Consider the following 26,889-nt stretch of genomic DNA (forward strand, 5'->3'; position numbering starts at 1 on the left):
GCAACAAAAAAGGTTCTCTGGGGGTGACTTTTAGGTATAAACAAAAGTAGGTTGCATTGGAGCATTACACCAACCTGTACAAACCAGCAAGATCTTACTACCTATTCACGGTTCCATGTAATTATGGTGTTCGAAGATGACCATACAAGTTAAATTAGATAGTGCGCTATTGAGAATATAAATTTTGCACCAAATAAACATTCCTTCCTTTGGTCTCACACAGAAATTGAGGTTTTAAAATATAGTCAATATCATCATTTACCCTTTAGTCTAATTTACCTTAGATGACACACAATATAATTTATGGAGAATTACAGAGAAGGAAGGAAGGAAGGAATCAAACATTTATTTGGCATCAGGATGGTAGTGAAAAACATGGCCTTTATAAAAAATAATTAATGGGGGGTAAAGGATAAAAAATTGGGTAGATTGAAACACTGGTGTTCAACAAGAGGGACAGGTAAGAGATATGGGATTTATGAGTTTTTTTCTTTTCTTTTTATTTTTTTTCTGGAGTGATGTAAATGTTCTAAAAATGATCATGGTGATGAATACATATTGCAAGTCATTATCGTCCACAATGTATGGACTATGTGTTTATGAAGAGTTCTCAATAAAAAGATTCAAACAAACAAACAAACATGGCCTTTGCATTAGATAGATTTTCTCACCTAACTTGGACAAGCAGTTTAACCTCTCTGAACCTCATAAATGGGGGATAATAATATTTCATAGGGTTGTTCTAAGGATTTAACATGGCCAAAACACACATGAAGAGATGTTCAACCTTATTAATAATGAAGGAAATGCAAATCAAGACCACAGGGAGGTATAATTTTATATTCATTTGATGGGGAAAATTAATGTCCGAAAATATTGTGATACAGACAGATTGGCTCTCATAGGTTTCTGGGGTGAATGTGAATGAATAGCAGTGGCAGTTTAAAAAGTTATATCATAGTACAATAAATTATATACAGCAGCCCCAGGAGATAAAATATTATGATACTTTAAAAAATTTGCTTTATGATACCCTTTTTATAAAGTTTAAAGACAAGAAAACCTAGACAACATATTTTGGAAGTACATATATATATATGATAAAACTAAGAAAGAAAAGAGGTAATGATCAGCAACCCAATAACCAATTCATGAGAGTAGTTATTATGCTAGAGGAGAGCCAAGGGCTTGCAATAGAAGAGAGGGACATAGGTAGGTGCAATTTATTGGTGATGCTCTTGAGTTAGGGTTGGGTTCAAAGGAGATCTTTATAAATATATACAAATACAAAGGAGGACCATCCAGATACTAATGATGAGAGATTATCATGAACCAAAGAATATGATTAATGAAGTCAGAGCACCTAAATTCCAATTAATTGAGAAAAAAAATAAAAGCAATGCATGTATACAGTAAAAACTTGAATTTGTGTATATGAGGGGGTAATTACAAAAAAAAATTCATCGGTGATTCCTTTAGATAGAAAAACTACAATGAACATTGCAGTGTTATAGACTTTCATTCTTTCCCCTACGAATTAAAAAATATTTTTAAATGAGACTGAAATATTTCAAGTTGAGAAAGTCTCTGCCTGTGAAAACGCTCATAGACTTGTGGCCAGGCCACCCACTCTGCATTCCAACCAGCCTTGCCTCAGTCCTACAAACAGCTTGTACGCCATATACTGTAGTGACAGCTTCAGGGCGAGGTTGGTTAATGCACCTTGACAGCTCTGCCTTAAAACCTTCAGATTCTGAGAGCATATTCTGGGGGCGTGGTCAGGAGCTCCGCTGACGTGGCTATAGGGTGAGACGGCCCTAAGCTAGAGCTCAGGTACCCCGGGAGGGATCAGGAGGAGCTTCGCGTCGCGTTGTGATGACGTCAGATCCGGCCCTGACGCGCCGCTGTCATTGTGCGCGGCTGCGGTTTGGGCGTCCCATTCCTTTCCGGTTCCTGAGCCGAGGAGGAGGTGCACGGTGAACCTTGATGTTTCAGAATACAGTCTCTATGGATGAGGAAGAGGAGCAAGCGGAGGAGGACTGTCCTGAATTGGTCCCTATTGAAACGAAGAATAACGAGGAGGAAGAAAAGTCTGGCCCCGGCGCCAAGATCCCGGTCACAATTATCACCGGGTATTTAGGTAAACTAATCATCCCGGCCAGAAAATGTCATAACCCCGGGATTTTTGGAGCTGGCGGTGCTCTTCTCTTTAGGCAACGGGGCTCCCTGGCTGAGAGCAGCTGTCTCTGAGGTAGGGGGTTGGATCACTTGCTCCTCGTATGGGTTGCTACTCATCCCGGGGTTGCTGATGCCCAAACCCTTTTGCGTTAGATTCCCTTCTCTCAAATGAGATTGAGAGTTAGCCTTGCATTTTGAAACGGGTTCCGAGTTTGCAGTTTGACACCCGGACCCGTCCCCTAATTATGCGAGTGACATCTAGCAAGTTATCTTACCTTTCTGAATCTCATTCTGTACTTGAAAATGGAAATGATACCGGTCACGTGTCTGAGCTTGTTTTCTCATCTTCAAAACGGGCAGAATAAAGAGTCCTGGCTGTAGAATACTGATACACGGGGGGAACCCTCAGAAGATTTCCCTTCCCACGCGCCAAGCTGCCCCAGTGTCTCGTGGAAAGTACTCCCACTTTAAACATTTTTTGAAGTCTGTTTGCAAAACACGGTGGGAGAAAGAGAAGAAATAAAATCGCTGCTCACAAAACTCGATTTCTCTTGAAATATGAGGAATTTTAAGAACTGAGAATGTTAAGGAGTGCACTAAGGGATACCTGAAACCACAGGTTTATATAATTGCGAATTCTTAAAGGACAGTTTATACGATTAAAATAGAGATACTTAAGTGGATAAGTCTGAGAATCATTATTTTACAACTTTATAGTTAAGTGAAAGGGCTAGAATAAATATATGGGCATATTAAAAGAGTGGAAATAGTTCGGGGAAATAGTTCCATTTCCTAGATGCTTCTAGAGACAAGTACACATTTGTTCCATTTAGCGCCTTTTACAAAATAATAAAAAAATCACTTGAGTTTTCCTTTTTTGCTTTGTAGATTCTAAATTTGTGCACATTTTTGCTCAGAACTTCTTTTAATGAAGGAAATCATTTTTGGTGATTCCTCAGTTTCATTCAGAAGTTGAGCAAATTCCTTGTCCAAAACTGTTTACTTCAGACTTACCCCTCTGGCTTTCCCCATTTTGCTCATTGAAAGGTTAGTAGAGCTTTGGAGAGATGATCTGAAGCTCGAGTGAGGGCTAATGACAGCAGCCTTCTTGTGGAATTTAGGGGATATTTTCACTCTTTATTCTTGAGTTTTTTGAAACACTTTTCCTTGGCTTCCATTACATTCCACCTACTTCTCTGGCTTCTTTTTAAGGTTATTTTTTTTCCTTTCTTTAGCTACAATCCATATAGTCTCCATGTCCCACTGACATTTTAAACTCAACATGTCTAAGACATCATTTGTTACCATCCCCTCTATTCCTCCTGCTCATGTGATCCCAACCACCTGGAGGACTGCAGACTCCTAACTAGTTTTGAATCTTACTACCCTTTAATATATTCTCCATATTTTAGCCCTAATGATCTTTATAAATGCCAATCTGATTGTGCCACACCCTTTAAAGTTTTTAGTGGCTTCCCTAGTGGTTAAAGTTCAAATTCCTTAATGTGAATTACAAGATCTTGTATGATCTTGCCATTGCCAACCTCTCCAACCTGCCGAACAGTGGCCCAAACACCTTGAATTAGACTTCTAACAGGTGCTAAATATCTTAGCTCCTGGAATACTTGTTTAACTGTTGCTCCTCTGGCTGGATGTCCTTCTCTGGTGCTTCATAGCATCTTGTTCATCTTGTATTGAGTGCATCATTCTGTAATATCTCCCACTCCCTTAATGTCTGTAAGCTTCATGAAGGGACTTTTCTCCAAGGCAAACATATTCATGGTAAATACTTGGGAGTGAATGAACTATGTCTCAAAGTCTTCTCCTCCATAATATGGTTAATTATTAAATCTGGGTAATTGTACTAGGAGGTCTTTTAGGTCCCTTCCTTTCAATTTCTTCCACCATCACCCTGTTTTTTGGTTTTTTTGTTTTTTTAACATGGGTAGGCAGGTACCAGCAATCGAACCCGGGTCTCCACCGTGGCAGGTGAGAACTCTGCCACTGAGCCACTGTGGCCCACCCCCTGTGTTGCTTCTTTATTTCATACTTGAACTGGTTTTAAGAATCTCATTGCCCTGCCTTCTTAAAGTTTGCTTCTCCCATTCTACATATCACACTTTAGTGATGTTGAGCTTCCTAAATTAAAGCACTCTAAACACAAATCTTCCATCTTTTCCAAACGTTTTTAAAGAATATGTTCTAAAAATGTTGAAGTTATTCATATCATAAGCTCATAAATTTTATCCTTGTTATATACCTTAGAAAACTTGCAAATGTTCACCAGAAGATGTTTACAAGCATATGTGGAAAATTTCATAGCAGCACTATTAATAGTAAAACACTGGAAGTAACCCAAATGGCCACCAACAGTAAAGTGGATAAATAAATGATATATTCATAAAATTGAACTACATTCCTATCACTACAGTACAGTTAGGGTTTTTTGTTATTATTATTTTTTCTCTATGAACCTTAGTTTGTATTGTTCACAATTAGAGTAAATGTTTTTCTTCTACTTGAGATGAGCATCTTAACTCTAATATGCCACCTACTGGATGAAGGTAGTGTAACAATAAATTCTAAATACTGAATATTCTGTCAATTGTTAAAACTTCCTGGTTCTATTCCCCATTTCCTAAATATAACATCAATTATACAGATTGTTTTAAAATGCTAAAGGTAGCCATATTATTATTCTTAATTTGTATCTGGTTAATGTTGGATGTTAAAGTAAAAGAGAGGTTTGTATATATAAATTTTATAGAAGTAGATTTTTCATGTATTTTTGGTCAAGAATCATTGTCATCATATAGAGGGATTGAAATATTTTATATTTCATAAGCTACATGAATACTTTATTCCTTGGAATCCATTACTTTGATATTTCCATATTTAACATTACTGTATTATAAATTATGAAGAACAGATATACTTTTGGCCATGTGAGGTTGGGGAAAAACTGTGGTCCAACTTGTAGAAGTAATCATAAATATAAAGTTTCATGTCTACATAAGGTTTTTGTTACAGTTTTCAAAGAATGCTTTAATTTTTTCCTCTGGAATTTTCTATACTATAGCCAAATAATATTTGAAAAAATAGCATGCAAATTCTTCTGAACATTTGGCCTTTTATATTCTTTCTGTGCCTTTTAATTAGTCTTTGAACTTTGTTATAGACAATAAATATATTTTATAGGTGCTGGGAAGACAACACTTCTGAACTACATTTTAACAGAACAACATAGTAAAAGAGTAGCCGTTATTTTGAATGAATTTGGGGAAGGTAAGTAAAATTCAATGAATACCATGCTGCAAGAATTTGTGGGACAGTTTTATTTCATTGGTGAATTGATACTCCATACTTAAAAATGAAAATGGAAGGTATTGTAATATGAAGATGTTGCTATAGATGATTTTAGAAAAATTAGACTAGTTTCTATGAAGCTTTATTTTGAACAACTTTGGGATACTGAAATAAATAGTTTCTATAACTTTGGAATTTATACCAACAGAATGAAATTAGATTTTTATGTGAAATGAATAATACCAGAAGTAAAAATCTAAACATATGAAGGATTTTTTTCAGGAACTAGTAAGGTACTTCTGTACTGACTTGATTGCTCATTGCAACTTATGAAAAATATTTGAAAATGCTTCAGTTATGATAAATTTACCTTGTTGAATGTTTGTGTGCAAAGCAGTTAAGACTGAAGATTTAAAAAATAAACTAAACATATGATCTCTACCCTCAAGTAGCTTAAGTTGTCTGAGAAAAATACATGCACTTAACTCCCCAGTTTTTGTCTTTAATATTGAGCAAAGGTGAAAAATCTGTATAATATTGTTAGAGTGAATACTTTGATTACTTTATAAACATTTTTCTTTTCAAGTATAAATTTTAGTAAAAGCTCACTTTTAGCCTAATTATATTAGAATAGTTCTTAAATGTACCTATTTTTTAGTTATAGAGTAAAGTAGTAAAGGCGATAGGTTTTATGAATAGGATGTTGTTTCGAGTTGTCACAACTGCCAGAATGGATTGGCTTTAATAAAGGGAATTTATTAAGATTCAAGTTACAATTCTAAGGCCATGAAAATGTCCAAATTAAGGCATGAACAAGCTGATACCTTCTCTCAAGAAAGGCTGACAGTGTCTGGGGTTTGTGTTTCACATAGGAAGGGTACATGACAACATCTGCTGTCCATTTCTCCCAGCTTCTGCATTCAAACAGCTCTCACAGCTCCTTTTGCATCTCCAGATGTCTGTCACCTGGTTTCATCTCTCTGGGTCAGCTCTGAGCTGTTTCTGTTTTCTGCCTTTTATTCTCTTCATACAGGGCTCCTGTAAAAGAATTAAGACCCGCCTTGAATTGGGTGGGTCACATCTACATGGAAACAACTTAATCAAAAGGAACCACCCAACAATAGGTCTGCCCCCACAAGATTGGATTAAAAGAACGTGGCTTTTCTGGGGGACATAACAGTTTCAAACTTGCATAGATGGGAACCCTTTTAAATTAAATTTCTGGTTTACTACTATTTTCCCCTTTCAAAAAACTAAAGAGAGAAGCTTTGTTAGACAAAATAAAAATCGTAAGATTTCTAATCTTAGGCTTTTATCCTTGTTTCTTAATAACTAACCTTTCTTTGGACACTATGATTAATCCTGGTTACATTTATTATTAATTCATCCTATTTTTCTTTATTCTTTAAATTTGGGTCCTTTTCACAATTTTGTTTTTCACAGCATTTTTAACACTTCCTTTCACATTTTATTAACTTTCTCTGTACCATACATTCTGTTGCAACCCTTCTGAAAGCTTTCATGTTTAGCTAAGTGTAGTAAAAGCTGAACAGAAAAATAATGAACTATTCGATTTATGTCCCTTTGCTTTACAGAACGTTTAGAACTCTTTTTTTCCCCCTGGCTTTGCTATATTTCTTTATTGGAGGAAAAGTAAAATATTTACTCATTCTTATATCATAACATGCATCTCAGAATCTCAAATATACTTTGTTCTTTTTAAAGTAAGCATTGTTAGGCAACTAGGTATATTCAACTAAAGTTTAATTTTTAAATAAGCACATTAGCTCAAAACAACTAGGGTTTTTACTTATATTGGGAATAGTGAGAATTCTGTCTAATACACACAAAAACAATTTAGGGGAAGGATGAGAAGAAGAAAACAGATGGGGAGATTCCTTAAAAGGTCAAGAGCAAATAGATAAAAACCAAGATATAAAACATACTTGTCTACAAAAAGGAATGAAATTTTGAGGCATGCAACAATGCGAATGAACCTATGGGACGTGGTGAGGCAAAATAAGCCAAAAACAAAATAGCAAATATTTTGTTTGTGTGATCTCATTTAGAAAATACTTATAAGACAACTGGGGCATAGATTGTAAGCTCTTAGAGCAGTCAGATTTAGCCCTGAGTGGTAATTGTTATTTCTAGATTTTGAGGGGCTATTTTATATATGTGTAACCTGGTATTTAGAGATAAGAATGAAACCGATTGGGTTGGGATTAAGGAAATTCAGAATACAGGGTTAAGGAAGGCATTGCTTGTATTTTAGGACTTCACCTACTCTTTGAGACCAAAGGAAGAAAGTTTTATTATGTCCAGACCCTAGGTTTTCTGTTGCACACAATCTAACTCAAGTTGTCTCGATAGATCATTTAAATGATTCAAACACAGGGAGCCCAGATTAAGAATGAGAGCCTTTAATCCTGTATAACTTAATATAATGCCTGGATACATCCCAGAGTTATTAAGCAGATATTCAAAAGGTATTGGTAAAGTCACTTGAGGGATTGGAGAAAAATTAAGGAACTATTAAGCTTTACCATCAGGGAAACCACGGATACTGTGTCAAACATTAGGGACACCCAAATCAGTAGGCCAAGCCCTTGATCTTGAGGCTTGCTCTTGTGAAGCTTACATATGTCACAGAGTAGTTTAGCCTACCTATAGGTATGTCTAAGGGTCACTTCCAGAGGACCTCTGTTGTTGCTCAGATGTGGCCTTTCTCTCTTTAAGCCCAACTCTTCAAGTGAAACAATTGCCCACCCCCCTACATGGGACATGACATCCAGGGATGAAAATCTCCCTGGAAGTGTGGAGATGACCCACAGGGACAAGTCTTGTCCTGGGACTGTGGGTACTGTGGGATCACAATGCTTTCCTGACCAAAACGGGGGAAAGAAGTGTGATAAATAAGGTGGGGGAAAAGAAGTGTAACAGGTAAGGTATCAGTGGTTGAGAGAGTTCAAATAGAGTCGAGAGGGCTACTCTGGAGGTCACTCTTACGCATGCTTCAGTTGGATACTGCTACCTATCATAACTTGCCAAACCCTAACCAAAACTATTCCTGCCAATCCTAAAGAATACCTAGGGCATTATATAATATTCTACAAAGATTCCATGCACTAGGGTAACTCTCAAAAACCTACAACCTCCAGATGGGTCTCTGGATCAGATAAGCCCTGAAATGCAGAGGGGCCAGCCCTTCCAGAACATAAACTAGTTCCATCTCCTATCCCATATTATTGACAGCCCCTTCTAACTAAAAAAATTAGAATGGAAATAGCCCTAAAGAGTGGGAGAAAGATCGAAGGTGATGGTGGAGTTATATAGAAAAGGTCAGTTTTAACAAATGAGTATGAGTGCTGAATCATTATACTGATATTTCGTTTAGCTTCCAATATCTTAGAGCAGCTAGAAATAAAAACCTGAAATTGTGGAATTGTAACCCATATCAAATTCTGAAAATCTGTTCTACAACTAATTGTTGCAATGTTCTTTGAAATTTATTGCTTCTATGTATATATGTTATTTAAAGAGAAGGAGGAGTATAATAGAGAAGGTAGGATTTAACAAGTAAGTGTGATTGCTGAATCATTATATTGGTATTTCTACTGGTCTCTAGTGTCTTGGAGCAGCTAGAAGAAAGAACAAAAAATCATGGAACTGTAACCCACACCAAATTTTAAAATCTATTCTTTGGCTATTTGTTAAAGTGTACTTGGAAATTTATTGCTTTTTTGTATATATGTGTTCTGGTTTGCTGGCTGCCAGAATGCACTATCCCAGAAACTGAATGGCTTTTAGAAAGGGGAATTTAATAAATTCCTAGTTAACAGTTCTAAGGCCAAGAAAATGTCCCAATTAAAGCAAGTCTATAGAAATGTCCAATCAAAGACATCCAGGGAAAGATACCTTGGTTCAAGAAGGCTGATGAAATTCAGGGTTTCTCTCTCTCTCAAGTGAGAAGGCACATAGTTAACACAGTCAGGGTTTCTCTCTCAGTTGGAAGGGCACATGGTGAACATGGCATCATCTGCTAACTTTCTCTCCTGGCTTCCTGTTTCATGAAGCTCCCCCAGAGGTGTTTTCCTTCTTCATCTCCTTCATGAACTCTGTTTCATGGTGTTACAGCCTTCTCTGTTCTCTCTGAATCTCTCTCATTCTCCAAAATGTTTCCTCTTTTATAGGATTCCAGTAAACTAGTCAAGACCCACCCAAACGGGTGGAGACACATCTCCCCTAATCCAGTTTAACAACCATTCTTGATTGAGTTACATCTCCAGGGAGATGATCTAATTACATACAGTATTGCATAGGGATTATTCTGCCTCTACAGAATGGGATTTTGATTAAAACATGGCTTTTCTAGGGTACATACATCCATTCAAACCAGCACAATATATTATATCTCACAATTTAAAAAAAAGCATGCTTGTCTATTTAGAAAGTTGACCATATACAGGAAAGACTGCTATCAGATAGCTTTATTTATTAGGAAATGGAAGTGGGCAAGTAAGAGACCTAGAGAGGAAATAGGTATGATGTGTTAGTTTAATAAATTAAACCCTCTTATTTATTTTAAAGAAAGAAGTGAAAGTTAAAATAATCTAGAGCACTATAGTTTACATATTGAGACTGCATGAATGACAGAATAAAATTAAAAATATAGATTCTGCTTTGAAATCGGCTCTATTATTGAGTATCTTGATCTTTGTTTTTGGTTGGCTAGTGAACATAATCTAAGGAATGCTTCCTGTTAATTTTTCTAGGAAGTGCAGTGGAGAAATCCTTAGCTGTCAGCCAGGATGGAGAACTCTATGAAGAATGGCTAGAACTTAGAAACGGTTGTCTCTGCTGTTCAGTAAAGTGAGGAATGTGTTGTGTTGGTTTACTTTAAATGTCATTGATATATTTTCAGCTTTGGCTTTCTTATATAATTTAACTGAATTTACACAATCTGCTTCATTGGATTTTTTTTTTTTTTTTTTGGTGCATAGTCCGGGAATTGAACCCGGGTCTCCCGCATGAAAGGTGAGCATTCTACCACTGAATCACCTGTGCACCCTTCATTGGGTTTTCAAATAGGAAGAAGACTTATTAGGATGCATTTTCTTAAAGTGTTTCTTGCAATCTTATTTTCTTCTACCTGCTTTAATGCATTTTTAATCAAGTTTTTTTTTGATGTTAGAATTTATTAAATTAATAATCTTGGTGGTGCATGACAGTCTTCATTTCATATGTGAAAAATTATTCTAAATGTAATAAATCATTGGTCTTCGATATTTCCAAGTATTCACCTCTCTAAACACAAAAATAAATGGCCATCAAAAATGAGAAAAACCTGACATTATATTCCATCCATTATAGTAAAGTTTCCAAGGACAATGTATGTTTTGCTCACTAATATATCTGCAGATTCTAGAAAAATACCTGATGCATAGTAATCACTCAAATAGCTGTTGAATGAATTATGAAAATTAATATCCATATTTTTTTATTTTGTGCATTCTAGTGAGGTTAAATTTCTTCTACATCATTTACTACCTTGGATGTTTCACTTTGAGTCAAATGTATTAGCAAGGCTAATTAATAAAATACTTTCTTGAACAACCAAAATTCAATCCATTTAGTATTTTCTTTCACTTTTGATATTCTTATAAGAAAAAAGGAAATTTAAAGCCTGTAACACTAATTCAAAATAGAATTCAATGGTACTTAATGACATGTCTCCTTGCTATACTGAATTACTATAATTCACAAATTTTATTATTTTGGATCTTGATATTTTTCTCTCATGAAGCTCTGAAAACGTGCTTGCTTACTTTAGGCAGGTAAATTAAAGTTACCTCTTTTAAATTTTGATGGAATTAAAGTATTAACTCATCATGTATGCGATTTCTTTTTTAACTTTCAGTGTATATGCATCTGTAAATACTAGAATGACATTTTGTTAGAAACTTTATGAGTGAATTAAATTTTCACATGTCTAAAGATATTTTTGTCTTGAGTCACTGAATAATTTTTAAATGTTTGTAATGATGACTTTAAAATATTCAGGTAATCAGTCAACAATATTATGCTTTTATATATTTTCCAGGGACAGTGGCCTTAGAGCTATTGAGAATTTGATGCAGAAGAAGGGGAAATTTGATTACATACTATTAGAAACCACTGGATTAGCAGATCCTGGTAAGAAAAGACATTATTAATAATGAGAATATGAGTCTTTGATGCTTTTAAATAGATGTATTAGAAAAGTATATAAATTGAGTATTAAAGCTTTGATTTCAGTTTTTAAAATTTTTGGATCAAAAGAGGAAAAATGCTGAGTTGTCACATTTTCTTTGTCAGATAAGTGATGATCAGAGTATTCTCAGTACTTTTTATCTCATGGAGAATTTGAAGTTTTGTTGATTTATTTAGGGTTATTGGTGGGGGAAAGTTTTTAAAATAGGGACTCTTAGGGAAAACCGAGATACTGTACTTTTATGTGTATGTTTGATTATACTATATGTAGATTCTATTTCTGTTTATTTTTAATTTCAACCTTCTTAGAAGGTCACTAAAATATTTAGATACTCTTGGGCTAGACCCCAGTAACACTTATTCCCATTGAACAAATTGTTAGCATCTTGATTTTCTGTTGCTACACTTGAACCACTTTTATTATTTGTAAATGCTATCATAAGGTGTCAAGGAATACACAGTTAAATTAAGCCTACTGCTTTTTCTCCATGAAATTTTTACCTTAAATGGAATTATATCTAACCTTCCCTCTTGAAAACTACACAAAATCAAACTGTTTCTAACAGTGGGTATTTGTTACCATCATACCAAATTCATACTCATTCTTTGTCGTCAAAAAGCTTTTAGGTAACATCTTTATTTTTGGTTTGCAAAATATTGTGTTCATTCTGTGAGTTTCATCCCTACCATTATTTCTTTTTGATCTAGGCCTGTGGCCTTGGACTGATTTGCAAAACTATACAGTACTGATTGGAGTAATTTATTAAAAGAATCATAGTGGTCCAGAAGAAATATTGAAGTATACAGAGAGTTCAAATGTAATTGATGGTTATTGTGCTTAAAAGTAACACAGAATAGCACTGTTACCGTGTTTTCAGATTAGTACTTGATTTGGGACTATTTTGGTCCCTTATTCCTTATAATAGACATGAGTTTTTCATACATTTTGATAGGTCTGACTGATGACAGGACTTGGACAATTATGGTGTTAAATTAACTTGAATGTGGTAAGATGGAAAACATATATTGTGTGCCTCTTTTTTAAAAAAGCAAATATCACTTTCTTTCACTATAGCCAGTTCTGTCATATTAGAGAAAACTGTTGCTTTCCTTTGAGAGTGGGTGAGTTAAGTAAACTATGATTCAGCTTTTTCAAAGGAAGAAAGAAAAGTTAAAGATCTCAGAGAAAGCTTTTGAAATTATAGGTATAAAACTGTTAGCGATTTTAGTGTTTGGTGAAAAATGAAACATTAATTTTTTTTTATTCAACTTCCTAAAAATACAAAGAAGCAAATCAGAAAAAAAATTAATAATCACCCTATGTCTTACTACCATGAAATATAAGGAGGTAAATTTCATTTCAAGAATCTCTGTGCCAGTGTTGCTCATTGTGGTATGTTGACTGGCAGTATCAGCATCAGCTGGGTGTTTGTGAGAACTCCAAATCCTTGAGCCCCACTCCAGATCTGCTGAATCAGAGTCTTTAAGGGCTAAAACCCAGCAAACAATGTTTAAATAAGCTTCCTAGGTGATTCTAAGACCCAGCAAACAATGTTTAAATAAGCTTCCTAGGTGATTCTAAGACCCAGCAAACAATGTTTAAATAAGCTTCCTAGGTGATTCTTATATATGTATATATGTGAGAAGCCCTGCTATATACACTTATGAAAGCTATATAAATAAACAGAAATAATTTTATAAAAATGCATCCCATTCTTTGTGCTATTTTCAATAATTATGAATTTAGTTTTACTTAGATCTAACAAACAAGTAAAAAAAGAACCTGAAGGATAGGTGGAGTTGTTGAATATCACTTAAATGCTTCTTTTCAAGAGGTATGTGTTTAAAAAAATAATGGAATATTCATTTAAAAAGAAATCAACATTCTAAAACTAAAAAGAAGCAAATTGGGAAAAAAATTGTAAAGAAACTGGAGAAGTTATTTTTTAAACAATGTTTCAGGTTTTAGGGTAATATCTATTGACTCTGTGACATAAAAGATGAGGAAATTAATACTTTTACACTTTCTCCATGTCCTAGTTTGTGTTGATTGTCTTCTTGTTATGTTGTCAAGGGTTCCATTATTTACATTCTGTGAAATTCCTTTAGTTCTGTATTTTAAATAGCTTTAGGTCCCAGTACCACCTGTTAACTTGACTCCTCCTTTGATATTTTCATCGATTGATTCATGATCAAGTAATCCTTTCAAGTTATAAGTGCTTTATTCCTTGAAGTTGTGCAGCCTTCATTGCTTGAGAATGTTTCTCTCTTGTTTTCATGCTTGAATGGTTACTTAGCTAGGTATACAATTTCTTGGTCATAATTTATTTCCCTCAGCGCTTTGTAGATGTTGCTTCATGAATATCTAGTATTTTTAATTAGCTGGATTTCCTTGTCCAGTATTTTCTCTCTTCATTTCATCAGGAAGGATTTAGAAGTGTTATATTCTTTTAGTTTCATGCTTGTTTTTTCCATTAATGATTAAGAATGTCTGCCTATTGCTTTCATTCCTGAAAAACAATTTGGCAGAAAGAAATATCCTTAGGGAACCCTTTCCTTACAATTTTCTGGCCATTATTTTATTATATTGGGGCACTGAATATTACTGTAGAAAAGTCCACTTTTCCCTCTTCCTTAAAGGTCACTTGTTTTTTCATTTAGAATATCTGAAAAATTTTTCTTTTTTAAATTTTAATTTAATTTAATATAACCAAGGTATATTTTGATGTCACTCATTCATAATCATTTTTTTCAGATTACAGTATACACTTTTTTTTTTTAACATGGGCAGGCACCGGGAATCGAACCCGGGTCCTCAGGCATGACAGACAGTATACACTTTTATCTGTAGGTTTAGGTCTTTGTATATGGATATTTTCCTTGTTTATTAGCATGAATACTTTTTCTGGCTAATTATTGGGTTCTTAACTTCATGACACTAATTTTCCTTGTATATTCCTTATGTCCATTTTGTTTGTTTTCCATATATATTATGTTCTAATTGTTTTGGTGTTCTGTCTTTTACTTCTGCATTTACTGTGATCGTCTCAAGCCTTCCTTTTTGACAGTAATTCTGTTTCCACCAATGTGTGTTCTATTCTTGATGTTTTAAATAAAATAACTGATTTTTATATGTTGATCTTGTACCTTGCAACTTTCCTGAATTCTTCTATTAGCTCTAGTAGCTTTCTTGTGGGTTCTTTGAGATTTTTTTATATTGGATCATGTCATCTATTAATAGAGATTATTTTACTTATTTCTTCCCAGTTTAATGCCTTTAATTCTTTTTTCTACGTTATTCCTCTGGCTAGAACTTCCAGTTCAGTGTTGAATAGCAGTGGTAAAGGTGGGCATCCTGGTTTTGTTTTGTTCCTAATCTTAGGAGAAAAGCTTTTAGTCCTTCACCATTGAATATATTAGCTGTAGGTTTTTAAAATGTCCTTTATTATGTTGAGGAATTTCCTTTCTATTCCTAGTTTTCTGAGTGTTTGTTTTTTTAATCATGAAATGATGATAGGTTTTGTCAAATGCCTTTTCTGTGTCACTTGATGATCATATATTTTTTTCCTTTGTTCTCTTAGTGTGGTGTATTACATTGTTTGATTTTCTTATGTTGCATACCCTTGAATTCCTGGGATAAAGCCCACTTAGACACATTTGTAATCCTTTAATGTATTATTTGGCTCAGTTTGCTAGTATTCATTTAAAATTTTTGCATCTATATTGATAAGGGATGTGGATCTGTAATTTTCTTTTTTTGTGATGTCTTTATCTGGCTTTGGTATCAGGGTAATATTGGCTTTATAGATGAATTAGGAGGTGTTTCCTCCTCTTTTGTTTTTGGAAGAGTTTGAGAAGGATTGGTTTTAATTCTTTTAATGTTTGGTGGATTTCACCAGTAAAGCCATCTGGTCCTGGGTTTTTCTTTGTTGGGAGGTTTTGATGATTGTTCAATCTCTTTACTTGTTATATTGTTGCTGAGATTTTTTATTTTGTCTTGAGTTGGTTTAGATAATTTGTGTGTATTCTAGTTTGCTAGCTGCTGGAATGTGATATATCAGAAATGAAACAGCTTAGAAAAAGGGGAATTTATTAAGTTGCTGGTTATAGTTCTAAGACCATGAATATTTCCCAATTAAAGCAAGTTTAGAAAAATGTCCAAATTAAGGCTCCAACAAGAGGTTACCTTCACTCAAGAAAAGCCAATGAAGTTCAGGTGGTCTCTCTCTCCTGGAAAGGCATGTGTTGATCATGGCAACGTCTGCTACCATTCTCTCCAGGCTTCTTGTTTCAGGAAGCTCCCCTGGGGACATATTCTTCTTCATCTCCAAAGGTCTCTGGCTGGGTGGGCTCTTTGATTCTTGTGGCTCTGCTGCTCTTTCCAAAAAAATGTTTCCTCTTTTAAAGGATTCCTAATCAAGACCTGCCTGGAATGGGTGGAGTCACATCTCCATCTAATGAATAAGTTAATACCCACAATTGGGTGTGTCACATCTCCATGGAGATAATCTAATAAAAAATTCCAACCTACATTATTGAATAGGGATTAAAAGAAATGGCTGCTCCCACAAGACAGATCAGGGTTGAAACATGACTTTTCTAGGGCACATAGTCCTTTCAAACCGGCATAGTATGTTTCTAGGAATTTTGTTCATGTCATCTTGATGATCTGTTTTGTTGGCATACAGTAAGAGTACTCCCTTATAACCCTTTTTATTTCTTTAAGGTCAGTAGAAATGTACTCATTTTCATTATCATTTTAGTTATTTGTATCCTTTCTCTTTTTCTCCTTGTCAGTCTAGCTAAAGGTTTGTCAGTTTTATTAATCTTTGTTTCAGAGAGCTAACTTTTGGTTTTGTTGATTCTCTCTATTGTTTTTCAATTCTCTATTTTGTTTATCTCCCCTCTAATCTTTATTAAATCTCTTCACTTTGAGTTTAGTATGCTCTTCTTTTTTTAGCTCCTTAAAGTATAAAGTTAGGTTATAAATTTGATTTTTTTTTCTTTTTTAATGTAAAGATTTACAGTTATAAATTTCCAACTATACATTGCCTTCCTATAGCCCATGAGTTTTGGTATGTTATGTTTTTGCTTTTGTTTGTTTCTAAGTATTTGTAAATTTCCCTTGTAGTATCTCCTTTGACCCATTGGTTGTTTATAAGTGTACTGTTTAATTTTTTCCAGTTTTTGATTTCTAGTTTCATTGCATTTTGGTTAGAGAAGATATTTTGTATGACTTCAGTCTTTTACATTTACTGAAACTTGTTTTGTCCCCTAATATGTGGTCTGTCCTGGAGAATAGTCTGTGTGTAATTGAAAGAAATGGTGTTATTGTTACGTGGAATATAGTATTTATGTTTGTTGGATCTAGCTGGTTCAAGTTCTCTAGTTCCTTATTGATCTTTTGTCTATTCATTACTAAAAGTGGTGTGTTGACATCTCCAACTATTATTGTAAAACTGTCTTCCTTCCTTTCAATGTTTGCTTATGTGTTTTGGGCTCTGATTTGGTGCATGTTTTAGTTTGCTAGCTGCCGTAATGTGATATAACAGAACTGGAATGGCTTTTAAAAAGGAAAATTTAATATGTTACAAGTTTACAGTTCTAAGGAAGTTAAAGTGTACAAATTAAGGCACCAACAGGAAATGACCTTCACTCAGGAAGGGCCGATAGTTCAGGAACATCTCTGTCAGCTGGGTAGTCACATGGCTGGCGTCTGCTGGTCCTTTCCTCTTGGGCTCTATTGCTTTCAGCCTCTGTTCCTATGCGAGTTCCTCACATTAACTCTATAGAGCTGGCTTTCATCTCTTGGCTTTTCTTGGCTCATTCCAGGTTCTGGCTTGCTTAACATCTTATGGCAATATCTGCTGGGTTCCAAGCATCTCCAAACATCCATGTCTTTGTTCTCCACGTGTCTGCATCTGTGTCAGCTCTGCTGTGTAGTTTCTGTCAGCTCTGCGGCTTCTGTCATTTCTCTAAAATGTATCCTCTTTTAAAGACTCTAGAATCTAATTAAGGCCCACCTAGAATGGGTGGAGTCACATCTCCATCTAATCAAAAAATTATACCCACAATTGGGCACTTCACACCTCTGTGTAGATAATCTAATCAGAAGTTTCCACCCTGCAATATTGAATCAGGATTCGAAGAGACAGCTGCCTTCACAAGATTGATTCAAGATTAAAACATGGCTTTTCTGGGGTATGTAATACTTTCAAACTAGCACAGTGCATATATGTTTATAATGACTATACCTTGTTGATGAATTGATCCTTTTATCAATACATAATATTCTTTTTTGTGTCTTCAAACAGTTTTGACTTTATTTATTTTGGTATTAGTATAGCCACACCCCAGTCTGTTTGTATCTTTAAATATAATGAGTTTCTTGTAGATAGTATATATGTGGATCATGTTTTTTTTTTTTTTTTTTTTTTACATGGGCAGGCACCAGGAATCGAACCCGGGTCCTCGGGCATGGCAGGCAAGCACTCTTACCTGCTGAGCCACCGTGGCCCGCCCTGGATCATATTTTTTAAAATCTGTTTTTCCAATCTCTGCTTTTTGATTGGAGAATTAAATCCATTTACAATTAAAGTAATTACTGATAAGACAGGATTTATTTTGCCATTTTGCTTTTTTCTTTATGTATTTCTTAACTTTTTTAACTCTCATTTCTTCCATTGTTGTTACTGCCCTCTTTGTGTTTAGTTTAATTTTTGTATTGGACCATATGATTCCCTTCTCATTTCCTTCTGCGTTCCTTTTTAAAAGATATTTTCCTTATATTTGCAATGGGGATAACATTTAATATCCTAAATTTGTGACAATTTAGTTTAAATTAACTTCAAGAGTATATGAAAGCTCTGCTCTTATATCATTTGGTCCACTCTACCTTTGTGTTGTTGTTGCCACGAATTATATCTTTTTGTTTTAATTATTTATTTTTATTGATATATATTATATTCACATACTATGTAATCATCCAAAGTGTACAATTAGTGGTTCACACTGTCATCATCATATAGCTATGCATTTATCATCACAATCAAATTTTTTTATTTTTTGTGAAAAATAACATATATACAAAAAAAGCAATAAATTTCAAAGCACATCACAACAATTGTAGAACAGATTTCAGACTTTGGTATGGATTACACTTCCACAATTTTAGATTTTTACTTCTAGCTGCTGTAAGATATTGGAGACTAAAAGAAATATCAATATGATGATTCAGCAATCATACTCATTTGTTAAACCCCACCTTCTCTGCATAACTCCATCGTCACCTTTAATCTTTCTCCTACTCCTTAGAGGTATTTGGGCTTTTTGCTTTTTGTTATTGTTGTTCCTTTGAATGGACTATCTTTTCTTGTTCCGTTGTTTTGTGATTTTTTTTGTTTTGAAATCTGGACAGTTGACTACTATAATGTTGTAACCTAGGAGTACAGATTCTCCCCTTCTACAGGTTTGGTGCTTTTATCATTATTATTATTATTATCATTATTGAAGACTATGGTAGTTTGTTTAGTGATTTTTCCAAACTATTTTTGTAAAGACTATTTTCCTTATCATGTTTCATCACTGAAGTCTCTGTTCCTTTATCTTATTTAGCTTATACTCAGGTTGTCTTTTGACAGATATTTCTTTGAACTCCACGAGCTTAAAAACAAAACAAAACAAAAAAGACACCTCTCCTAGTCTTTGCAGATTTGTTCTGTGTGGGACTACTTCAGCAATTAGCTAAGCTTGCGCTAAGCCTCAATATCAGCCTGAAGTGAATGCTTAGGGTCTTTTCAGGTCTTTTCCTGAGCATATATCTTTCCCATGGTAAGTGTGGCTTCTTAAATTCCCCCCATATACCTGGGTGCTTTTAAATGGACTAACTTCCCAAAAAAACCGTGCCTAGCTTTTCTTCCAGGGTTTTAGTTGCTCTGTAGTATCTCCCAACCCTAATCTTTGCCCCAGATGGCTGCATGTTGAGAGTTTTACAGCAATGCTGGCAAGGCAGCTTTGCACCCTGAGTTCTAAAATAAGTGAAACAGAGGTAAATTCCTTGCCTCAGTCCTTCAGGTAGCCACCAGATGTCAGAAGAAACATACACACTAAGCTCTGCTGCCCTTGTAGCCTGGGTCCAGGATGTCCCTCACTGGGAATGTGGACTTACCAGTCTTTAAAACTGCTGTTGAGATGGGGAAGGGATGAAGAAAAGGCAAGTAAAAATATCACAGAGCATTCCTAGCATTTTTAAGTTGTATTTTTCTTTATTTACTGTTCACTTGTAAACTTTTGACTTATTTCCAGAGTTCTGATAAAGTTAGTTCTGACAATTTCTGCTTGTTTTTTTTGGTGTTTCTGTGGGAGGATTAGAGCTCAGAGTTGCCAACTCTGTGATCTTGGTTACATCAGTCCTATTTTATCTTGTTTTTGAGCTTTTTAAGATTGTACTGTTTTTATGTTCTTCTTTACTATGAAGAAGGCCTTGAGAATTTTCTTTGGTTTCTTGGATTATGTTTTCTTCTAGAATGGTTCTGTACCATTTGTATGACCTGTTCATTTCTTCAATTTTTAACTTCTGCCTTTTGTCTTCTTTTTGTTTGTTTGTTTTCTTCTGTAACACATTTGCATAGTTACAAACTTTTGTGTTTTTAGCATGTTTTGTGGTTGTGGGAGGCTCAGAGAACTTCACTTAGATGTGGTGCGGATGAATTTTAATACCCTAAGTATCTTAAGGAAACCTGTTTTTCTCCTTACTGAGACCCAGTTTGAAAGCTGGATTTTGCTGGGGAATTGGGAAGGAGTCAGAGGGAAGAGGGCAAAAGAGAGAGCCAGATGGGGCAGTGTGATGTAATACCTGGAGGTTGTTGGGCCCTGACCTACTGAAATACCATCAAGTGTTCCCTTCCTGGGTTTGCTCCAACCATTCATGTGAATATATCCTATTCCTTGTGTGGAGACACCCTTAGGTCTCAGATCTGTCACCTCATTTTGCTTTGACTCCTAGAAAATGATCCCTTTCCCAAATGTGGAGATGGTCAGAAACTTCTGTCCTGGAAGTTGTTTTGTTGACTTTGCCTGTATTGCTTATTTCTTTCTCAGTTCCACTTCTTTTCATTTGGGAAGGATATCTGGTAATAGATAATGAATAGTTCTTTGTTGTGCAGACTGGCAAGTATTATACCAAATAGACACATCAGATTTAGAATAGAAGCTCTAATATACTCTTACAGTTCAAGTTAATAACAGGCAAATGTTAACTGTAGGACTAACAAGTTATTTATCTGAGTATAAATCAGTAAATATTTTAAACTTATAAAATAGTTAATGTATGAAGTTAGGTATTTTACTGATTAGTACAAATCAGTACTTTTTTTTATGACTTATTGTTTGAAGGAATATATACACAGATTTATGTTTTCTCCCCTGTGGTGGGTTGAATCATGTATCACACAAAAGACAAGTTCTGTTCCAAACGCCTAGTTCTGTGGGTGTGAACCCATTTGAAAATAGGACCTTTGAAGATGTTACTAATTAAGGTATGCCCAAACTGAATGAGGGAAGATTTGATCTAATATGGCTAAAATCCTTAAAGCAAAGGAAATTAGATTCAGAAAGAGAAGCCATGGGAGAAGCAGGAATCTGGAAGTCAACAGAACCCAGAAGAGAAAGAAGACATTACAATGTACTTTGTCATTTGATGGAGAAGTTAAAGAATCCCAAAGATTGCTAGCCAGCGAGAGGATGTTGACCTTAGGGGGACACAAGCCTTCCAGCCCCTGAAACTGTGAGCCAGTAGATTCCTGTTGTTAAACCAACCCAATGTATGATATTTATTTTAGAAGCTGGGAAGCTAAAGCAGTTTTTGGTACCGGAAAGTAGGGTGCTGCTATTTCAAATACCTGAAAATGGTGAAGCCAGCCTTGGAATTGGGTAATAGGTGGAGGCTGGAAGATTTGTGAGATACTTACTAGAAAAACCGTAGATTACTTTGAAGAGTCTATTAGCAGAGATATGGAAGTTAGAGGTCCTTCCAGTGGGACCTTAGAAGGAAATGATGACTATGTCATTGGAAATTGGAGGAAAGGCCATTTTGTTATAAAGTGGCAAAGAACTTAACAAAATGGTATTCTGATATTTGATGGAAAGTAGAACTTGGAAGCAGTGAACTTGATATTTAGCTGAGGAGATTTCCATGTTAGGTGTGGAAAGTGCAACCTGGTTTCTCCTTGCAGCTTATAGAGAAATATAAGAGGAAGGGGATAAGCTGGGAATTAATCTCTTAAGCTCAAGGAAAACTGAAATTGATGATTGGAATGTTGTTGTGGGATGAATGTATTTTGTGTGTAGGAAGAACATGTCTTTTTGAGATCCAGAGGGCAGACTGTTAGGGGTTGAATCAACTCTGTCACAGAAGGCATGTTCTGGTCCCAACCCCTGGTCCTATTTGAAAATAAGACTTTCCTTAATAATAACCTATTTGAAAATAAGACCTTCCTTGATCCAATATGCTGAAGTCCTTATAAGCAAAGGAAATTAGACACAGAAAGATAAGCCAATAGAATGTGCAAGACAAAGGAGAAGATGCTACCATTTATATTGTCATGTAACAGAAAAACCGGGAACCCCCCAAAATTGCTGGCCAGCCAGAAGATACCCCCCTCAGGAGGAAGCAAGCCTTCTAGCCCCTGAAACTATGAGCCAGTAAATTCCTGTTGTTAAACCAACCTATTATATGGTATTTGCTTTAGAAACTAGGAAACTAACACGCCCCTCTTCCCCCATTAATTAAAATCATGTTTATTAGCCAAGAAAGTGAGGAAAACTCTTACTGGCAATTCAGTTGTTTCCCGTTTAGGAGACTGACACTCTCCAGTTCTAAGCTAAATAATTGTCATGGTAAAGTAATTTCCTTGAAAAGGACAGACATTGATTTAGCCCCTGTTACTCACAAATCCTATTTCAGTCAAATTGGAAAACTATTAAGTTTTTGGGAAAAAAATCAATAGATATCAGGAAACCATTAGATCTTGTGGCCCTTGCTATATCTTGCATGAGTAATCACTGTAAACAGCTGACAGGTATTTCGTTGTTGACACAGAGTGATGCTTGGGCATCACATCTTGTCAGATTAGGTAGACAGCTTTAGGCAGTGGAATGAGTTCAGTTATCCTTGTTTTACCCCAACACTTCATTCTTTTAGACAGCGCTGTCACTAACTGGACCTGTGATGCTTTGAAAAATCAAGTACTTTCCTTTCTGTCAGTATTCTCTTTTGTTATAGCATACTAATCAGGGTGTGCTGTTGAGTAGTGAGTCAGTTTCTGTCAAAAACGACTTTTAATTTCTTATTTAAAAATGTTTTTCCTCAGACCCAAATTTTATAGTACTAAATAAGTAGCGTAAGGAATTATTAGTATTATCATAGAGTACATGAAACTCTTGTTCTACAAAAATTACGAATAAATTTCTCTTTTACAAGTTAGCTTGGGATTATTTATGTTTGTTTTGCTTTTCCTTTAAAGGATCAATTCATTACTTGCAAACCATTACAGTTTTCACATTCAGGAGTAGAGAAAATTAAAATGTCCTATCTTTTTGTGTACATAAGCCAAACTGCCCAAATTGTTTGATAATATCTGTTGTTAAATTATTATGCCATGGGTAGACGCTTGGTGTTTGCTTTGTATTATATGTTTTTTAGGAACTAGAGAGGGAAAGAAATGTGCATAAGTAGTGAAAGTTTCTATTGCTGTAATTCTCATAAGAACATTGCAAACCCAGATTTAATTTGTATATATCTTTGCTTCTTGATTCCATTGGGGTAAATTGAAACATTATGTAGAATCATGCTTTTAAAATATTTTTATTGAATAAATACTATCATAATACATATTTTCAGGTGCTGTGGCTTCTATGTTTTGGGTTGATGCTGAATTAGGGAGTGATATTTATCTTGATGGTAAGTTAAGAAAATAATTTCCTTTTGTTCTCAAAATTTTCTTTTTACTGTTAAGACCTTTTTTTTCATTCATATAAAAACTTTTGTTCTCTGCATTGCTGTTCCTTTCAAACTTTTTTAGTATGATGGTGTAGTAAGTCTTTGTTCATAAAGATTTTAAAACCTCAGGCAGTGGTAGAACTAGCTGTCAGATCTTAAAATCTCAACTCCCAATTTAGTGCTTCCAGTAGATTTTTCCTTTAAAAATGCAGTATAGGTTCCCTGATTTATTCACTTAGTATGATGTTAGCACTTTTCTTTTAATCAGCTAGACAATGCGAAGATTGTATTTCTATTTTCATTTTACCTTGAAGATAAGAATTAAGCACCTCCTTCTCCCTACCTCAGCCTTTCTATATTTGCTTAACATTTTGGGTGATCTTATAGAATTCATTTAAGACATTTCATAACCTTTCCCAGCTAAGCAACTATGTTTCATCTCTCCCTTACCTTCTTCCTTGCTCCCTTCCTTCTCACCTTTCTCTTTTTTTCCTTCAAACCAATTCCTTCATAAACTAAGGGGTAAATTTTAAGAATCTTTGTAGTTGATATTGTATATATTTTCTTGTTATTTGGCCCTAAAATATGTGGCACATAGCTGATTGAATTCCTTAGATATCATCAAACTCATTCTGCTAGTATCCTTTGAAAAAAATTATTAAGCATATAAATTTAGAGATTGCTAAACTAATTAATTTTTGGCTTAGGTACGTATTACTTAAAAAAAAACATGTTACTTTTGTAATTTAGCATGTGAGTTAAATTAGGTCAGAGATATTAGGTTAGAGATATTAAACTGCTCAGATTTGCTAAGCAAAAATTTTTATTTTAAGTCTTAATTTTGCATTCTGTAAAAAATAAGGTAGAAATAACCATTCTTGTGTCATTTATCACAGGTCACTTTATATTATTTGTTTCATATTTTGGGTTTTAAGCATTTTAAAGGCCAGGAAAATCTTATTTTCTTGTTTGTTTATTTGTTTAAACTCTTCTGTAGTGCTTTGAAACTATGCCCAATGCTAGGCACTGAGTATATATTTGGAATGCATTGAGTATAAATGAAATTGAATTAAATTGTGGTGTTGGTAAGAGACAAAACAGTGCTTTGTTTTACTGAGTATTTGTGAATTGAAATAGTAGATTAATTTTAATTTTAATTTTCAAGTATGTCTGTACAAAAATGTTAATAAACACTTCTTTTTTAAAGGTAATTTAAGTGTTTATTCCTTTATAGGTATCATAACTGTTGTGGATTCAAAATATGGATTAAAAGTAAGTTGATTTCTGAATGTTGTGTTAGTTAATTTTTTTTTTAATTAATAAAAAAATATATATATAGAAAAACACTGGGAATAAACCTTCTTGATCATTAAAAAAAAAGTAAGTTGAGAGATTACTATCTATGAGTATTGTTAATTGTTAGGAAATGGGCACATGAGGGTTGATTATGTTCTTCTCTCTATGTTTGTATCTGTTGAAATTTTCCTTAACAAAAAGTTTTTTATAAAAAGTGTCCTGAATAATAAGTGAAATTTGTTTGTTTCTATGTAAATATTTCCTTTTTAATACTATGGTTTGATGTAGAGATAAAAATTGAAATTATTATATTTTGTACTAAGAATATGGGGTCAAGATATCAACTTTGTGTATGTATAACTCCTCACAAGGATTCAACCCCACTGTTGATAAGTCTTCTTGTTTGATAGACAAAATTGAGCTTGATAAAGAATATGAAACCTATTTTCCTTATTGAATTACTATAAGACACAAGTTAGTGATACTTGAAACTTTTAAAAAAGATTGCATTAGCTTATTTGGAAAAAATCAGTATTTATGCATAAGATTAGTCAGAAGGAACTGTCCATTAAAAGGCTTCCTTCTGGGAATATTTTTGTGATTACCATCAGGTCCTCAGATGCATTTAAAATAGGCTTCTAATTTTTGTTGTTAATTACTTTTTAAATAAATATGTTTATCATCATAATTGACTTTTTTCTCTTTTGTGAAAAATAACATATATACAAAAAAGCAATAAATTTCAAAGCACAGTGCAACAATTAGTTGTAGAGCAGATTTCACAGTTTGATATGGGTTCCAATTCCACAATTTTAAGTTTTTACTTCTAAATGCTCTAAAATACTGGAAACTAAAATAAATATCAATATAATGATTCAGCAATCATACTCATTTGTTAAAACCTGCTTTCTCTGTGTAACTCTACCATCACCTTTGATCTTTCTCCCACTCTTTAGGTATATTTGGGCTATACCCAGTCTAACTTTTCCATGTTGGAAGGGGCTGTTGATAATATGGGATGGGGGATGGAACTAGTTGATGTTCTGAAAGGGCTGGCTCCTCTGCATTTCAGGACTTTTTTAGTTTATGGAAAGTTACCTAGTGCATGGAACTTTTGTAGAATCTTATATATCGCCTGAAATGTTCTTTAGGATTGGCTGGAATAGTTTCAGTTGGGGTTTGGCAAGTTATGGTAGGTAGTAATGTCTAACTGAAGCCTGCGCAAGAGTGACCTCCGAGTAACCTCTTCACTCTATTTGAACTCTCTCAGCCACTGATACCTTATTTGTTACACTTCTTTTCTCTCTTTTGGTCAGGATGGGATTGTTGATCCCACAGTGCCAGGGCCAGACTCATCCCTGGGAGTCATTTCCCGTGTAAAATGGGCTTCAATTTATAAAATGTATTTGGTAAGATTTTTGAAAGCATGCTGTTGCATACAGTAAAATAGATTTCTCTGTTTTCCAAGTGAAATGTAACTGAAGGCAAAAGAGAATGAAGTTACCTCTCATTGTCAACCCCAATCTTTGATAGGGTCCAATGTAATCATTTCTTAGAAGTTTAAGTTTAATATTTAAAAAATTCATGATGGTTTTGCATTCTACCCCATAATGTATCTGAATTTTTTTACATTTTAGAAGTTTTTCTTCCAGATCTTCAATGAAATTTTGCTGTATGAAAGTATCAAGTTTGTCAAACAGCTACCAATACTCCTTTACTGGTCCTTCAAGTCCTTCAGGGATAGAGCACCTAATTTGAAGGGTTTGGAAGATAATTCCTTTTTAGACTTTTTAAGTCCAAATTTATTAATATTCTGAATAACCAAAGAAAGACCCTAAATATTATAGTTCTACTCAGAA

General features: G+C 34.5%; 1 protein-coding gene across 8 annotated transcripts in view; it reads left to right on the forward strand.

The window, feature by feature from the left end:
- Positions 1 to 26,889, forward strand: part of LOC143673603 (putative COBW domain-containing protein 7) — a 66,639-nt gene that overhangs the window by 7,611 nt on the left and 32,139 nt on the right. For 2 of the 8 annotated variants that reach the window (XM_077148345.1, XM_077148346.1), the window contains exons 1-6: positions 1,890 to 2,140; positions 5,377 to 5,463; positions 10,260 to 10,356; positions 11,588 to 11,679; positions 23,636 to 23,695; positions 24,969 to 25,006. In XM_077148345.1, coding sequence (XP_077004460.1) covers positions 1,987 to 2,140; positions 5,377 to 5,463; positions 10,260 to 10,356; positions 11,588 to 11,679; positions 23,636 to 23,695; positions 24,969 to 25,006 — 528 coding nt within the window. In that variant the 5' untranslated portion in view covers positions 1,890 to 1,986. Of the gene's footprint in view, positions 1 to 1,888; positions 2,252 to 5,374; positions 5,464 to 10,259; positions 10,357 to 10,487; positions 10,522 to 11,587; positions 11,680 to 12,689; positions 12,744 to 13,498; positions 13,572 to 23,635; positions 23,696 to 24,968; positions 25,007 to 26,889 lie in introns of those variants that run through there. The other 6 variants (XM_077148348.1, XM_077148347.1, XM_077148352.1 and 3 more) reach the window with 6 other exon arrangements.

This window comes from Tamandua tetradactyla, chromosome 2 (assembly GCF_023851605.1).
Source record: "Tamandua tetradactyla isolate mTamTet1 chromosome 2, mTamTet1.pri, whole genome shotgun sequence".
NCBI lineage: Eukaryota > Metazoa > Chordata > Mammalia > Pilosa > Myrmecophagidae > Tamandua > Tamandua tetradactyla.